Consider the following 18,690-nt stretch of genomic DNA (forward strand, 5'->3'; position numbering starts at 1 on the left):
AATTGTGATGACTCACCAATTCCTATTTGGTAATTATTATTTATACATTTCTCTCATGGTTCTTTCTATTTCCCTCCAAACACATTATTCTTTGTCAGTTGTGAATATCTCCTTTGAATGTTTGCTATAGGTTCAATATCACCTTACCTGTATTTTCCTATTTTAAAGCATTGGTGATATGGTAAGGTACTGACTGAATTTAGACCTGCTATTAAATATCTTCCTCATAAATATATTGAATAGATTCTAAATTCAATATTGTATCTCTGACCATCTTACCTAAAATAGCCTTTCCTCATCCGCAGCATCTTTGGCATTCTAATTTTCTAACTTGCTTGCTTGTCTGTTTTTAAATAGCATTTGCTACTATTTCACATATGTTTATTTGCATCCCTGTTTAGTGTTTATCTCCCTCACTAAGATACGGAAATCATGAAGGCAGGCACTTTGTTTTATCTCTGTATCCCAGGTACCTGGCACATATAGCTGTTAATAAATGTTGCTTGAATCAGTTGATGCATATGTGTCTGCTTTCATAATAACCTAAAATATCAAATTATAACTGTAACAAGTAAATCAGTAAGTATCTTCTAGTTTAATCCTAAAGGATAAGCTTATCCAAGATAGCAACAACAATTGTGTTGTATTTAGCCCCTTGTGGCTCTACACAGTGGCCTGAGTATATCCACACACTTTCTAAACAATTTTTCTTCAATTAACAAAATTTTTCTTCTTAAGAATAGTTTAAACTTTCAATTGTCTTGTGAAACTTAGTAAATCTAGAGTTAATTGAAGGCAGAAATTACGTCTTATTTATTTCTGTATCCCTAAAACATAGCTTATTGTTCAGCACATAGCAGACACTTAATAAATGCTGTTGAAGTGAAAAATTGAGCAAGCCCCTTTTTAGTTTCCTAATTTATTTCTTAAGGACCTCTTTGTTCTTTACATTTCTGATAAGATGAAATTTCAGTGTTTTTTTTGTTTTGGTGTGTGTGTGTGTGTGTGTGTGTGTGTGTGTGTGTGTGTGATGGAGTCTCGCTCTGTCACCCAGGCTGGAGTGCAATGGCACGATGTCAGCTCACTGCAACTTCCGCCTCCCAATTTCAAGCAATTCTCGTGCCTCAGCCTCCCGAGTAGCTGGGATTACAGGTGCCTGCCACCACACCCGGCTAATTTTTTGTATTTAGTAGAGACTGGGTTTCACCGTGTTGGTGAGGCTGGTTTCGAACTCCTGAAATCAGGTGATCCGCCCACATCGGCTTCCCAAAGTGCTGGGATTATAGGCGTGAGCCACCATGCCTAGCCTTCAGTGATATTTTTTAAAGTAGTAAATATAAGGCACTGGATTAAGATTCAATGATAAATTTTTCTTTAGTGGTATTATCATCATTTTCACCAAAAAGCACCAGGCCAGTCTTTCCCAAGAGTGGTAAGATATGCCTTGTAGTACAAATTTAACCCCTTTTTCACTGCAAATCAGCTTAGACTAAATTTTAACTTTGAACTTTTACTAATGATTAGAGTCATTTTTAAAACATTGTCATGAAGTTTACTTCTTGATTTATAGTTTATAATTTTCTGGATGTGTGTGTGTGTGTCTATATATATACCATGCTACTGAATTCATTTGATAATCTTTATTTTATTCCAGTTCTACTCCAGTCTTTTCTTCACTTCCCAAATGTACCTGAGGTGATAATTACATTGTAGGTTTTGCTAAAATAAAGTTAGGTTTTAATTGACCTGTTCTTACAATTAAAGCTTAAATTTCCATAGGTGCGATTTTGTCTATTAGAGACAGGACTTTCCTCACTTTTCAAGATATTCTAAGTATCTGATGCACAGTTAACACCATTTGGCATAAATGATGAAATATGAGTCACTTCAAAGAATGTGATCTTTCACTTGACAGGGAAGATAAATGTCTTAGGAGAAAAAGTTCTCAAACACAATTTTTTTCTTTAAAATATATCTAGATTAGATTATTCCACAACTTAATGACATTAACCATACTAGTGATTCTGGACATATTCAAGCTAGCTTGAAATGTAGGTTTTTCTTCAATTTCTGATTTGGGAAAGTATATGGATTATGGCTCAGGATTGACCAAAGGGAAATTTGCATGTTGTTTAAAGACTTGTGATTAGATAATCTGATAGTGTAAATAGTTGAAATAATGAACATAAGGAGAGCCCTGGTGGGACAAAAGAAAGACAGTAAAACTGTGCTTTGCTTTAGGCAGTCCCTACATTGGCAATAGCAGCACTACAGAAAGAGCAAAGAACTGAGATTTATTTTTAACTTACAATTGCTCATGAAAATACATGTTCAAGATCTAAACAGATGTTAAAATTGTATAAGTTCATTGTGTCTTTGGAAAACCCCATGCCCTTGTATTTAGAGACAAGTGTCCGAAGTACTCCCAAGATGTGTTTCCTGGTAGATTGTTAAATAAGCTTAATCAAAACTATGATTTCATAATAAAACTATTATTTTGACAGGCAAGGTCCATAACTTTTTTCCCTCATCAGAATAAATTGAACCTGATACTGTTTAAATATCTCTAAAGGAGCATTTGCTCTGAAGAAACAGAACAGCAGGAATATTTGGAGTACTTCTACATTTGGAACAATAGAATTAATATGGCTTTGGTCATATCCAAACCCTTTATGTTACAGATATTAACAGCTTTGCCCAAGACTTTTCTATTGAAGTAGCATCTTTGGTATGGGAGCAATTTGTACTATAGCAAATTGTATCTCATTAAAGATTCTATGTATCAATAGTAGCAAAGAACACATCTTATATGTAGGATTATTCCGTATATTCTTAGACATTTTAAAATAAATGTTTCTAGGAAGTAAAATATAAGAAATTAGGTTACAATGTTATTGATTTTAATATTTGTTTTCTCAGGTGGCTTAACAGAATTAATATGCTGACTGCAGGATATGCAGAAAGAGAGAGGATTAAGCAGGAACAAGGTAAAGGAATACTTTTTTAAAATAATTATGTTATACTTTTTTTTCCTGCAGTTATCCTATACAGAAATTCATTGCTATCACTTGAGAGAAAATACATGTCAATTTTTGGTTATTTCTCTTCTAGGCACTTAAGTGAGGTTTAACAACTTATATAGATAGGGACTGAACGCTCAAATTTTTGGAGCAGCTAGTGTGGAGTTCTCTCCTATTTGTTACCCCCTCCTCCCATCTCTTTCCTGTGAAGAAACAAAATCTTAAAAATGGAAAAAGTCTATAATAGGTCTTATGATTGAACCAAGTCCAGATCCTTAGCAGTGAGCAATTTTTACTATTTAGCAGTTTTATAGACATTTAAGTGGCCTTTTGTGCAAAGAAATGAGATGATCTTTTCTTTCTTAAATTTTCTCATTTGGTAATGTTCTTCAGCTCTGTTACTATGTAACTCTGTGATCTTATGGAATTTGCCTTGGTATTGACCTCAGATTTATGAAACACAGTGTTATGGTGCAGAATTGAAATCTTAAGAACAAAAGCTGTGGTCATCGTTCTTAGGTGGCTTCACATTTCCCAAAGGGTGTTTGTTGTACATCCCTTGGAAACGTAAATAGGTTTTTGAAATTATCTGTTAAAAGAATCCACAGATTGACATACTTATAAACACAAACCTATTCGTAGTTGTGTCTTCAGTGGGCATAGCCAGTTTATTGATGTGGAGATTCTAAAAGCCTTCTGTTTCCTTTTAGACTTCGAGTAAAATCTCAGCCAGGTTTTTTTGTTTGTTTGTTTGTTTGTTTTTTTGAAATAACGTCTCACTCCGATGCCCAGGCTGAAGTGCAGTGGCGTGATCTTGATCTTGACTCACTGCAGCCTCGACCTCCCAGGTTCAACAATCCTCCCACCTCAGCCTCCTGAGTAGCTGGGACCACAGGCACACACCACCACAACTGGCTAATTTTTGTTTTTGTTTTTGCTTGTTGTTTTTTGTAGAGACGGAATTTTGCCATGTTGCCCATGCTGGTCCCAAACCCCCGGGCTCAAGCGATTCACCGATCTCCCAAAGTGCTGGGATTACAGGCATGAGCCATCGTGCCTGGCCTTCAGCCAACTCTTTTTTAAAAAACACCTGAAAACTAAAGTTTTTAAAGATCTAAAGAAGACAGCCAGATCCCAAAACCAGTATGTCAGCAAATGTTTAGGCACAGATTAGTAAATTTTTTCTGTAAAGAACCTAATAATATTTTGGGCTTTGCAGGCCATATAGTAGAGACTATATGTTGCATAGGCCTAAATTTATGGTAAGAGTACTGAAAAAAAATTAGTCTTCCTTTTCAGATTTCTTTAAAAGGAATAAAACAGTTCTCTGTAGAGACTATACTTGCATAGGCCTAAATTTATGGTAAGAGTACTGAAAAAAAATTAATCTTCCTTTTCAGATTTCTTTAAAAGGAATAAAACAGTTCTCTAAAAGTGTTTATAGATTTTTTTCTGATTTGTTAAAGACAAGAATTAGAAGTGTGGGCAATGTACTGATAGGAAAATGAATCTCTGACTCAATTTGCATAAATATAAGGGAGCTTGGTTCTTAGGCTTAACTTCTGTATTTTATTACTTGGCATTACTACGAACCTGAGCTTCATCTTGATTTTAGTGAACTTCCTTTGTACTTGGTATTATATAGCCAAATTTTATTATGGATGAAATAACTGGTAAGTTATATAGTTATATTGGACATGCAGGTTCCAAAAAGTATTTAGTCTGTGGATTCGTGATGTATTGGTCTATCATGTAAGTAGAAAATCATAGGCAGAAGCTAGTAGTTACAATTTAATGCAACAAGAATCTTGCTAATGCAATACAACCAGAATCTCTGAAATAATTTTGATTTCCACATAGAATGCATGTTCCTCAGTCACTTTATCATAGGTCAGAAACATATTAGACTTCTTACCTCCTGAATGATTAGGTTGCGTGGTATTCCATGTAGAAAACTACTAGATGCACATATCTACTTCACACTTCTGTAGAGTTATTTGAGTAGAGTTATATCTTCTGAGTACCATTCTAAGTAATGACGATAAGCTTAATACAAAATATAGCTCTTTGAGGACTGGGAATGTTTCTCCACAATGGAGGGACATAGCTGCCAGATACTGTTTCCATCTAAATAGCCAGTACAGCTTAGAAGTGACTCTTTCATTGACTTAAATAAAAATTTAGTGAATTGCTGTCTTTGATTACAGAAGTATAAAAGATGTGGGGTTCTCTTTCAACATCCGTTGTTGTACTTAGAGAAAACAGAGTTACACTTAATTCAGCTGCCAAGATAGCAATTTGGCTAATTGTCTACTGATCATTTTTGTATTTTTTCCAGCTTCAAGACAGACATTCATGACATTATTTTCAGTCACACATAAGGTCTTTTTAAAGCCTTAATCACACACAAAAATGAATGAAATATATTGTATTTCTTCGACAGTTCTAAATGAAAAAGTCTTTTTTTTTTTCAAATTATCCTTTTGTGTCAACATGAGAAAATAAAGTAGAAGTTTTCCTCTTCTAGTGCTGGCACTGCTTTTTCATGATTGCTTATAAAATTGCGTATCATTGAAAGAGACATTAAAAGTATCCATTTAATTTGTGCTATATAGACAGCTAAGAAAAATAAATTAATTTGCCATTAGAATAAAAATCAGACTAGTTTTCATCCTCTAAGCAACAGTGTGTCTCTAATTTTCCACACAAACCCAAAAGAGCCTAACTGAAATTTCTATGTAGCCTCTTCTCTGTCATTGCTCTCTCAAAGACACACAGCTTAGTGTAAGAAAAAAAATTAATTTGCAAAGTAGTATTTCAGCCTTTTCTTAGGCAACCCAAGGAAACTTTGGATTGACGATGATTGAATTGAACAATGAGAACACTTGGACACAGGAAGGGGAACATCACACACCGGGGCCTGCTGTGGAGTGGGGGGAGGGGGAAGGGATAGCACTAGGAGATATACCTAATGTAAATGACAAGTTAATGGGTGCAGCACACCAACATGGCACATGTATACATATGTAACAAACCTGCACGTTGTGCACATGTACCCTAGAACTTAAAGTATAATAAAAAATATATATATAAAAAACAAGAATTCCATCAAATAGTGGGACTAAAATTCTTCCTAATTTAACTGGAAGGAAAAAGTAGAGAAGGAGCCTTCCAAAATCTGTCACTTGTAGTGACAGCTATGGAACCCTTGATAAAATCATGATCATCTCCTTAGTGTGCTAATAAGGACCACTTGAGGTATTAATGCCTTGAAGGCATCAGTGCAAACATCAAGGAGATACTCTGCACAGGTGCCACAGTTCCTGGAAATAGTGGGAAGAATGCTGGCAGGGTGATCTTTCCTTGGCAGGGGCGGGTTTGCTTATTACATTTACCTATAGGGTGATTTCCCAGTAGTATTTCAAGCTCTCACAAAACTACCAAACCCAGGCCCCAGGACTCCAGATTTTACTTTTCATTGCTGGGCCTTGCTACAAGAAAAACTTTATGTCTAAGAAGAAGAACACCAGGCATTTATTTCTTATGTGATCTAGGTCACACTGTCCTGTCATGCTACTACAAATATACCCAAGAAGATAAGCAGTTCTAATATTTATTGAGTGCTATCAAGATGCAAGGCACTTGAATATGTTTCCTTATTTAGTGCCCACACACACACAACTCTGAAAGGCGGTTATTATTAGACCCCTTTTACAGATAACAAAACAGACTCAGAGAGGTTAAATAACCACCACAAGAGCACCAAGATGGGAAGTGGTCTAGCTAAGATTCGAACCTACACCTGTCTGACTATATAGTTAATGTGTTTTTCCACCAGCATTTGCTGGGTCCATTTCTGGGCAACTGTGCCAATTCATATTTGAGGGAAAACTTGGTATACTGGCTGTCACTGGCATGAACCAATGGAAAAAAAAGATATCAAATTAAGATTAACTAGTCTTTGCTTATCTTTTACTCAAAAGGAATAATTAAAGCAGCAATAGAATTTTCAGAGTCTTCGTATTTTGAGGCCTGAATATAATTGAGAATGTATTTTATTTCCAACTTCCATTGCTGAAGAATTTATGTTCACAATAGCCGGAGGTACATAGCAGGAGGAGATAGGGGGATAAAATGTTCATCAATATACACATCAAACTCTCCTGCTATACTTTACAAAAGAGTCCCAGCAACTTAGTCTCCAGAGCTTTAGGGTAAGGCAGTTTCTTAGTTCAAATCCCAGATCTATTACTTTCTATTTGATATATAGTAATTTCTTAATGTATGTTAGCTGTAATTATCATTAATATTAATCAGCACTGCAGGGAAACCATATACAAATATTACAATATGGGAATTCGTGGGTGGAGAGGGGTTCCTGTAAATATACGTGCCATGATTGTTCACCTAAATGTGAATATTAGTTAAGCCTTATGATAGTTCTTTTGTGATTTAAATTTTCATAAGAATAAGGAGACTTTTGTTTTAATATGTTTTTTCTTATCATCTGAAATTGATGGATAATACTTCAGGTTTTTTCTTGTAAATCATATAAAGAATAAAACCAGCAGTTACAGGGTGGTTGGAATATTACTGGAACAGATTCCGATTATTAGCCCTTTTGCTGCATTTGACTTACTCTAGTAATTTGAACTTCTCTCTCAGAGTTCTTTCCCCTCCCTCTTGCCTGAGGTCTGCCAAGTCACTTTGTCTAGCTGCTTACATTTGCTACCCTTTTAAGTAGTTCTGGAAGTTTGGAACTTGCAGCCCACATCAGCAGATTTGCCCTTTTGCATTTGGCAAGAATCAGAATTTGCCATGTGTTTCCAAGGAGAGGTGGGAGTATGGTGTTATAGAGATTCATGTCAGCATGAGTCTGGAAACAGTGATTGTTAGATAATCAGTGAACTGAAGCCAGAGAAGAGAATTGAGAGCATTATTTTTAGAGTTGTTTATATCTGTAGAGATCTACAGCAATGTATGTATTGCTTTTCTTTGAATATCTTTAGGATAAAATGATATACCTTTAAGAGGCATCATGTGATGTCATTCATTAACTAAAGCTTCAGAATAATTGGATCTGAAATCTGAGGTACCCTAAACCTGACTGAGCTCATGCAGTATGTTTTTTTTAACTCTCTAAAATTATGGCTGCATGTAACTGCTTGCTTTAAAAGGATGTTAGAATTAGGTGATTGTACACTTACTTTCTCCTCAAAACTCAACTGAAAATAAAAGTTGGTAGGCCAAGGGTAAGGTAGTGCTGGGGAACATGATGTTGGAACAGAATTTAAATTTCCTTTTTTTAAATGATAGTTTATGTTCATGAAAATATGACTAGAAACATTTAGTAGAATGTTGACGTATCCATGTCTGTGAATTTTCAGATTACTGGAGTGAGAGTGACAAGGAAGAAGCAGATACTCCATCAACACCAAAACAAGATAGCCCTCCACCCCCATATGATACATACCCACGACCTCCCTCGGTAAGTTAGCAACAAGAACATTACTTATCACCAGATTCTTCGACCTGAAACATCCTTTTGTATGTTAAAAACATATGTAGTAGATTGCATATCAAATTTAAGGTTTCTCAGCGGAAAAGAAAACTGGGAGTCTAAAATCAATAAGCAAATTTTTTTAAGTATACAAAGAATATTTAAGCAGGAAAAACAGTCATTACAGATTCCAGGCAGAATAAATATGTCATCACTTTTATTAACAAAATATACTGTTTGTATGAAGGTAGCCTTCGTGGAGATAATCAACAACAACAAAAAAGTTTTCTTAGAAAAAGGTATATAAAATGACCTTATCTATTCCACACTAATAAAGTGTATTCCTATGTCCTTTAGAATGAACTCATAAAAATTAATATTATATCTATATTGAAGATATTTTTGCATGTAGCTTTTTCAGCAGCCATGGGACCTGGTTTAATGTATATGTTTGTATGGTGTGTCAGACAAATCTCTGTAAATTACTCTGTGTATAGACTGTACTTTGATCTTTTAATAGGGTAAACAGCTGGTTTACTTGGGACTGTCCCACTTTATGGCCCTTTCCCATCAGAATTACCAAGAGTGTCTCAGTAATGTTCCAGTTTAGACAATAATATTCCATGGTCAGGCCGGGCATGGTAGCTCACGTGTCTAATCCCAGCACTTTGGGAGGCCAAGGCGGGCGGATCACTTGAGGTCAGGAGTTCGAGAGCAGCCTGGCCAACATGGTGAAACCCCATCTCTACTAAAAATACAAAAATTAGCCAGGCATGGTGGTGGGCACCTGTAATCCCAGCTACTCGGGAGGCTGAGGCACAAGAATCGCTTGAACTTGGGAGGTGGAGGTTGCAGTGATCCAAGATCACACCACTGCACTCCAGCCTGGGCGACAGAGTGAGACTGTGTCTCAAAATAATAATAATAATAATAATATTCCATGGTCACATTGCCATAGGAAACAATTCTGCCTATCTTGGGACTAAGTCTTCCACATAGGAAATAGAAGCTGGATTTAGGTGACAACAATAGCTAACCTAATTCCATCTCAGTATTACTCCAGGGGGATAATTCATATTTTCTCTCTTTTTCTAAAACGTCAGGATCTGGATAATTTCTTTAAAATATCTATAAAAGAGGAAGAATAGGAAACAGCATCTTCACTGAATAGCTACTTAAACATGGCAATTTGTGAATTTCAAGAAGAAAACTGTTCATATTATTATTAACATGTGGGAAGGTAACTGACTGCCCGCAGAGGATGCCAAGTAACTTCTCCTCCTTTACCAGGAGGAGTGGTATGCAGCTTCACCTCAGTCCAGTGTGTCCTGGCTGCCACCTCAGCCCTGTTTGTGATGATCACATTTAACAAATCAGGCTCGACCTGGGCCGGTGTGTTTGTTAGTCCCCAGAGCTAGAGTAAGGCTTGTGGCAGTAGAGGTGCCTGCAACTATTTTACAGTGTTCACTTGATGCCAGTCCTTTTTCTGGTTATGTTTTGTGCTATAACATATAGTCCCAAACTTTAAATTCCAGGGATAAAAATTTTCCATTTTTCTTTTATATTTATGTGCCCTGCAGTATCTATGCTCAAGGCTAATGGTAATCCCTAGCAATGTATAGTCTCATCCTGCCTAACATTTTTAACCCCATAGAAAGTAAGACCATCAGACAGCTTTTCTCTGGCACGCATAGGAGCAGACATTCTCCTATGAAGAAAAGGAAGGGTTCTTTCTGTTTATAGGCAGCCTATCCTCATATCCAAAAGACTCTCTCCTAGTCCCCAAGCCCAAGCTACATGAAATCAGGAATATGAATCCAGGGACAATACTTCTTCAGGATCTCAAAATGTATAGTTTTTAAACTGAAATTTTTGTAGTTGCTGAATTTTCTTATGTAAGCACTAACTCTTATACTTGCATTGTTGTAAAATTTTGCATTAATATGTCAGATTTTTCATGAGACCTTGGTATAGCCGCATTCCAATACATCCATGTCTCTGTCTCTTAAAATGTAAGCTGGGGCCTAACTTTGAGATGTCTGCAAACTTGCCTAGTCATTAACATGACTACGTAAGAGTTCATCTACTTTTTAAATATTACCTGGTAGAAACCGAATGTGTTCCTTGGAATAGAAGTGGTCTGTTATTTTGGCACAGACTAATCAGGGGCTCCTTTCTACAGATGAGTTGCGCCAGTCCTTATGTGGAAGCAAAACATAGCCGACTTTCCTCCACGGAGACTTCTCAGTCTCAGTCTTCTCATGAGGAGTTTCGCCAGGAAGTAACTGGGAGCAGTGCAGTGTCTCCCATTCGCAAGACAGCCAGTCAGCGCCGCTCCTGGCAGGATTTAATTGAGACGCCACTGACAAGTTCAGGCTTACACTATCTTCAGACTCTGCCCCTGGAGGATTCTGTCTTCTCTGACTCCGCGGCCATCTCCCCAGAGCACAGGCGGCAGTCTACCCTGCCAACTCAGAAATGCCACCTGCAGGATCACTATGGGCCGTACCCCTTAGCTGAGAGTGAGAGGATGCAAGTGCTAAATGGAAATGGGGGCAAGCCTCGAAGTTTTACTCTGCCTCGAGATAGCGGGTTCAACCATTGCTGTCTGAATGCTCCAGTTAGTGCCTGTGACCCACAGGATGACGTGCAACCCCCAGAGGTGGAGGAAGAGGAGGAGGAGGAGGAGGAGGAGGAAGGGGAGGCAGCAGGGGAAAACATAGGAGAAAAAAGTAAGTATGTTTCTGGAGATTCTTAGCCTGTGTACACAAAGTCCTGACCTTTTCAAACTTCTTATTTGAAGAAAATAGAACCTTGCTTCCCTTTTTTCTTAAAATAATAGTATTGCTATATAGTAAGTTAGGTCTCCCTTGGTGACCTACTTTCAGAACTTCAGTAACTTGGGAAAACATGACGAGTAATGAAGCTTATAATCTCAAGATACCCACAGCTGGAGCAAATAATTTTTTTCTCCAACTAGCCATTTGCCTTTTAAAGTTAATGGTGTTTTTGTTTTCTTCCTTCTCTTATCCACTTTATTCTCACTTGCATGCACCATCTCACTGGCCCACAGTGGTTGCCCCCTGAGTTGGGTTAAGAAACTATAAATGTTTCAAGCAGGTTGTTAGCAGAGCCTTGGTTGAATAACTGAGTATACACACACACCCACTCACATCTATACATATACATATTTATCTTCCCTTTTTATTGTCAGAACATTTAAAGGAAAAATCCAAAAGATAGTTTTTCCAAGGAGAGATTTCACATAGCATTTCTTTCAACTCCAAATAGCTGAATTTGTTTCTAGAAACCAATTTTCCAAAAGCATCCATCTAATTTCTTGGTATGTGTGTTGATCGTAAAGCTCAATTTATGTGAATCAACTCTTATAAGAAAAGTCAATGAAGTAATCCTCTGCCTTGTTGACATTAAGAATATCTTTACTAGTTATTAAGTTCTTTATTCAACATGCCATACCAAGCCTCTGTTTATTACTAACATGACACATCAGTCCAGAAACCCAGGCTGGTTTAAGGGAAAGGCTGTAACTCAGTTATTTTAGTAAGAAAGAAAATCTAGGTTTGGCTATAAGTCCTGAACATAAAATGCACAAAACAAAATATATAGAAGAAATAGTATAAAACTGTTCACATCTCTTTATTCAAAATGCAGTCTGGGCCAATTAGCGCAGATAACTTGAGCAAATGGTGATGAAATCACAGTTACTTGTTTGGTACCCCTAGGGCAATAGACTTCTCTTTTTAAAAAGATGAAAGCAGAGTGTAGCCTTCAGCCCATTTTACAAATATATGGGACTTTGATTACAGAATATATTAGTGTAAGTTCTTCATCACAAATGAAAAAATATCTCAAAGTTCACAGATTACCAGCAGGTCAAGAGCCCCATGTCAGTGTCAAGCTTGGCTCGTTTAAAATGGTAGTCTCTTTGGAAATGACTGACAAGAAAATACAGTGGACCTCCCTTTATGGTATGGATCTTCATTGCATTATTTAATATTATCTCATCTACCAACAAAATATAAGAATTGCTTGTAATAAAATTCATATGCTGTGGCAGTTTCCATGTGAAGTATATTTTAGCCATAATCTCCATGAGAAACATTATAAAAGGTACGTTGTTAGTACAGGAAAAGTAATTACCATTCATTACTTGCCAACTTTCAACATTCACATCTATCAGTATGGAAGAAATATTTAGGAGCCATGTTAGTCCTCTGCAGGAATTCTGGCAAGCATAATAATAATGTTTAATATTCTAAAGATTACTAAAATTAATAAATTGTCTTCTAAAATTTAAAGATGAGTTAGAAACTTCATTTCAACTGTCATTCAGGTACTACACAACTGCTGTGACTAAGTATGTGAGGTTTATTCTTTTACAAACATTGGAGAAAACACTTTATCTCAGCCATTTTAAGATAAACTGCGTTGAAATTAGGCACAGCCCTCTGAAATAGAGAATTCTGTTCAGAAAACATTTCATCATTCCTACAGGTTAAGTCACTAATGTTGTCTTGTTTTGAATAAGCTAGGCACTTAACAGTTCATCCTGGTCATTGAATAAGGGAAGAGTAGAAAGAAGCAAGCGTGTCCTAAGACATGAAGGGAAAATATGGCACCATGCTTGCTCATTCTTCAGGTTTCCAGTAGTCCACAGAGCACTTCTAGTTAGATAGCTTTCAATATTTTTCTTCTAGATTCTCTTTTTTGTTGTTTAGTGGATTGGATTTTTTAGCCAAGTAGATGCACTCCTAAGTTGGTTGGGTTTTTTCTTTACATTTCAGATGTGTTTAGTGGGTAGTTATTCAGTGCTTTCCATCTTTTTCAGTGGGCTCTCTGTAGAATAATTGTTATAAGATAGAACAGACCTAGTAAGTGTGTCAGTAAATTTGGTATTGTACTTTTTGTCTTTATGGTTCAATATTGTGGGATGTTTCGTGCTATTTCAGTCAGATCTGCTTCACTGAAAGTGGCCTTGCACTGTCTTTCAGGCCCCATTTCTTTCTGGGTATTTTTTCCATAAATCTTGCCACTTGATTTCTCCGTGTACTTCAAACTGTTCGTAACAGAGTAGTGCATTCATCCTTTCCTGGAAGATGCTTATTATTCAATGAAATGTATGTTTGTTCTAATGATGGTTTTCTGCATTGCTATTTCTAATATTTAGGAGTGGGCAATTTGATGAACACCTTATTCAGGAAACATCAGCTTTAAAAACCAGTGTTTTCAAAAGAATCTTTAAGGTCTAGTTATGGGATGTCATGTTCATGGCTTCCCTGGATTGACCATTAGGAGTAAGTACTCAGGCTGCTTGTTCAAATCAAGCTGTTTGGTGTTATGTCAGCAGAGCAAAAATTATACACGGAAACGAAGCTGTGGCCATTACATCAGCCTTAACGTCCTGTACATGTCCTCCAACACAGAGCGCTTACTGTGCTGCCACACAGTTCAGCAGGCAACCTGTGCTTTTAAAAATCAAAGTCCAACAGCAGTGTGTTACTTACTGTCCTGCTCCAGGCCAGCATTCAGTTTGACCTCCTGAAGTGAATTGTAGTCATCAAGTACAGAACTGCAGAGGAAATAAGTTTAATGTCTAGTTCCAAACATTTTTCTCAGTTTGCCAAGAAATTAAAAATAGGAAGTATCAGGTGGCCAAAAGAAATAATGGAAGAAAACATGAAAATACAGTCTGTCATATGCTTTAAGGGTGAAGAATTATGTCATCAACCAAACCTCTTTCTTATCATTTACATTTTATCTTACCTTATATCACAATATATGTTATATAGTGCTTATGAGCTTACAGAGCAATCTAAGAAGCAAGATATACCTAAATCCATGCCTTAGCTGTTTTTCATTTTCCTTATGGGTATGGAATTTGGCCCTGCTTATAAAGTATATATTTAGCCTTCCTTAGAACAGACTTCAATCTGTGTTCTCGTGGTTGAACTACCTTTTGCCTTATTTTGAAATTCAATTATTTAACTGAGTCATACTGTGATTTTCTTAGGCTGAACTCATTTTAGTCTGAAATGGATGGTACTAAAAGTACACAAATGAGACCTGTCTTGTTTTCCTTTGACTGAAAAGTCAGCTTGCATATTAATTGTCTTGACCTGCTTCACTGACATTTGAGAAAAGACAAGTAATTTCCTGTTATCCCAATTAGCAGTTTCAAACCTTACCTGGTATGGACATTATAAGACATCAGCTAAATTAAATTACAAATTATGTCATTCTATGCACCTTTAAAGGAATATAAATTATGAAAGTATGGGACAAAATATGAAGATATATTTCATTCAGAAATAATCTGCCATAACATTAAAATACTATTTTGGTTAAATAGCTTAGAAAATCTCGCTTTCCTTTGCCGTATGTACTAGCCAATTCAGATGAGGTTTTGAAAAACATTATCCCTTAATCCTGCTGATTTTCCCCTAAGCAATTATAAGGGAACTCTCCTGGACTCTTGATGCCTTCATTTACTCGGTGAAGTCATAATGTCCTTTATCATGGTCTTGAAGATTACCTACCAGTATTCTCACTTAATTTACACGTATATGTAGCTTGGGCTTAGAAATCTAAAGCAAAACCTAGGTCTTTTAAGGGGGAATAAAATCTATTACCTTGGAGCCACTGTACACATTAGATTATCAGGCTGAAATATTATTGACACTTTCAAAATGAGATCTGCTGAGAAATATATTTTAAGGTTATTTTTAAAAATCTAGACTGAGTTTTGTGGCTCACGCCTGTAATCCCAGCACTTTGGGAGGCCAAGGCGGAGGATCACTTGAGGTCAGGAATTTGAAACCAGCCTGGCCAACATGGCAAAACCCTGTCTCTACGAAAAATACAAAAATTAGCCAGGCGTGGTGGCACATACCTGTAATCCCAGCTACTAGGTGGCTGAGACAGGAGAATTGCTTGAACCCGGGAGGTGGAGGTTGCAGTGAGCCAAGATCATGCCACTGCACTCCAGCCTGGATGACAGAGCAAGACTCTGTCTCCAAAAAAAAAAAAAGAAAGAAAGAAAGAAAAAAAATTAGCCGGTCTTATAACCTGCTCTATAAATAAATAAATAAATAAATAAATAAATAAGTAAGTAAAAAATCTAACATTCTTTGTACACTATTAATAACTTAGGAGCTGTGTAGAATATGCCACTCAGTAGCCTAAAATCTTAAATTATTAGGGCATAGGGGCTAGATTATGACTACAAATACAGAGCAGAAGATACATTAATTCTTGTCAATCATTTTAAGGGTCCTATCTTCATTTCCTGAAGATTTTCTAAAGGTCATGAATTCTATTTTTAAGAACAGTAAGGTAGGAGATATGTAGACAAGGAGAAAGTATTCCCAGAATATGAAATTGTATTGAAGGAAGAAAAGGAACAAGTTGAAAATAAAAATGTTGCAACACTTCTCACTTTTTTATTATCAAGATAAATTATATACACACACAAATAATTTTAAAGAGCATAATCATTAATATCTTAAGTTATAGTTCATGTCTAAAGGGAGTAGATGGAGAAGGATATACACAGTGTGAAGAAAAAGACATGATAAAGTCAGAGAAAAAATGGCAGAGAACCTTAACTATATCACTTTTGTAAAGTTGAGCACACCATCCTTGGCTGATTATATAACAAATATGTATTTAAAAAAAACAGAAAAACCTAGAAAGTAGTGAGAAAATTATTTTAATATATTGTCTGATTTTGAAGAAATACTGTTAGGGAGACATAAAACACTGAAGATTAGCTATAATTCTGATACTGGTTATAGGTTAGATTTCTAATTACACCTCCATTTTTTGGCTAAAAAAATGAGAGAAAGTTATTAACTTACAGGAAGTTCAGAGGTGGGGTTGTTCTGGGGTGAATTTCATGGCTTACCAATGTCAGGACTCTCCATTCATTTTTCTGTAATGCAAGAGCTCCAAGCATCATTTCTCATGAGACAGCATTCAAAAAGCCAAAGACCAGGCCCTATCTTTAGTCCTTTCTGTAAGACCAAGGGAAACTTTCCATGGATCCTTCCAGCAGACTTATACCCAGATTTCATTGCCAAGGTTGCATCACATGTCCATGCCTAAACAAATGACAAGGGAAATGGAATGATATGAACAGTTTAGACTAACCTTGATTTGTTTTTATGGTGATTAGGAAGAGAAATGTGCAAAACTGCTTATCATTACTTTCTGCATGAGCAGCTCTATTACTGTGTATGTTTTGTCTTCAAATTATATTTGTTCAAGCAGTGTTTCACTTTTTAAATATATATATGCACATGCATAGCCCAGATCACATCACCTTACTTAAAATTTTTGGCTCTATTGAAATGTTAGATATATAAATGAAGTAATAAGTATTATGTAACCCTGAAAATGTAGCAAGTTTGATATAATTATTGTTGCTCATGGAATGAATAAGCATGTTTTCCTATAGACAATAAGTAATCCTAGCTTAGAATACAGTCTCTGGAGATATTCCTCAGTTCAAATCCTTGCTTTGTCACTGTCCCACTTACAACTGGTATGATTGATCAAGTTATTTAACACCTCTAGACCTCAATGTCTTCATTGTCAAATCATATGGTAATAATACCTAGCTTTTGAGGTTGTGTGAGTATTCAATGAAGTGATGTCAGAAAGCACCTTAGATCCATATGTGACACATTATAAGTCTGTCCAGTAAATGTTATATAGATTTTATATAATTATATAGGTTTTATATTTGTTTTATTTATAGATTGATATAATTATATAGATTTTATGTAGATTTGTATTAAGGCAAAGCGGGCAATTACAATACTTAAATAGTGAATTAGGCCTGGCAAACCTCATTAAGTAATGTTTACTACATGTCCTATCTTTGTTCAGTTCTAGCCATTGAGTTGAACCATACGAAATGTTGCTTTTGTAGGTCAAAATGATGAAACATTAGCAATTTTGTATGTTTCAACCTAACATATTAGCTGCATTCTAGTAGTAAAATAGAAATGTTCCTCATTTCACATTCCTATCACTCACTACTCCTTTCCTTTTTGACTTTGGACATTTGGGAACTCAAAAGAAACCTTGCATTCCAAATAGCAATAATTGTATCAGATATATTTACTGAAATGTTTATTTATAGATCTTGTCATTTGGGTCTCATTTCAAATATTTTCCCCTCAGAGATCCTTTCCTGACAACCCAGTCTGACCCAGATGCCCACCACCACCATTCATCCTCTTGTATGGTTACCCTGTTTTATATTTTTCCCAGCTTTATCACTATGAGTATAATATTAAATATTGTTCACAGATTTATTTTCCATCCCTACTACCAGAATTTAAGCTTCTTAAGAGCAGGGATTTTATTCCTGTCTTATAGCATCTAAAACAGTATATGGCCCATAGTAGCCCAGGCACTATTGAAAGAATGAATGAGTGAATGAATGAGTAATAGCTAACCCCTTTTGTTACTTCCTTTCAATTTTATTATTTATAGAGCTAAAGTTATTTTATCCAACATATGACATAAAACAAATCAAAACATCGCAGAATTCCTCATTTTTGGTATTTTGTCAAGGAAAAGCCAGGACTACATGTGTTCAGCATACCCTCTTTATGCTGGAGACCACAAAGCTGGGATGCTGATAACTAGAATTACTGCTCCTCACATTATGGCTGTTTTATGGTCACATTCTCTATGATTGAAACCATTTCCTCCTGTTTCACTGCCATTTCAAAAATGAAGGCCACAAGAATATGACATCTGAAATAACTAGTTCATTGTCATAAATCAGTTAGAAACCAGATCTTCCAGCTCTCTTAGGCAGTTGTTCTTCCCGCCAAAATCCACTGCCTGTAGAAGGAAGGAAAACTCAAATCACTGCCAGTGCTTGGTTAACACTCCTAGTCATCCATTACCTAGCTTCATCTTAATTAGTTTGTAAAAAGTGTTGAAACTGCAACTTGTACTTTGGCAAATAACCAATAGCCCTGCATCAGCCAGGAAAATAATCTCAAAAGTGTTAGTAAGTAATGACATCAGATGTAAATGGCAAAAGAAGGAATTCTAAATGCTGTCAAGTCACAACAGCAGAAGATGTGGCCAGAATAGAACTAATGCTCACACAAAACAATGTCAACCCCT

General features: G+C 36.1%; 1 protein-coding gene across 8 annotated transcripts in view; it reads left to right on the forward strand.

Annotated features, from left to right (window-relative positions):
• The window catches only part of CNKSR2 (connector enhancer of kinase suppressor of Ras 2), a 280,256-nt gene that overhangs the window by 223,814 nt on the left and 37,752 nt on the right, over window positions 1-18,690 (forward strand). For all 8 annotated transcript variants that reach the window (XM_016943171.4, XM_016943172.4, XM_024353188.3 and 5 more), the window contains 3 exons: window positions 2,920-2,987; window positions 8,408-8,508; window positions 10,703-11,252. In XM_016943171.4, coding sequence (XP_016798660.1) covers window positions 2,920-2,987; window positions 8,408-8,508; window positions 10,703-11,252 — 719 coding nt within the window. The remainder of the gene's footprint in view (window positions 1-2,919; window positions 2,988-8,407; window positions 8,509-10,702; window positions 11,253-18,690) is intronic.

Source organism: Pan troglodytes, chromosome X (assembly GCF_028858775.2).
Source record: "Pan troglodytes isolate AG18354 chromosome X, NHGRI_mPanTro3-v2.0_pri, whole genome shotgun sequence".
NCBI lineage: Eukaryota > Metazoa > Chordata > Mammalia > Primates > Hominidae > Pan > Pan troglodytes.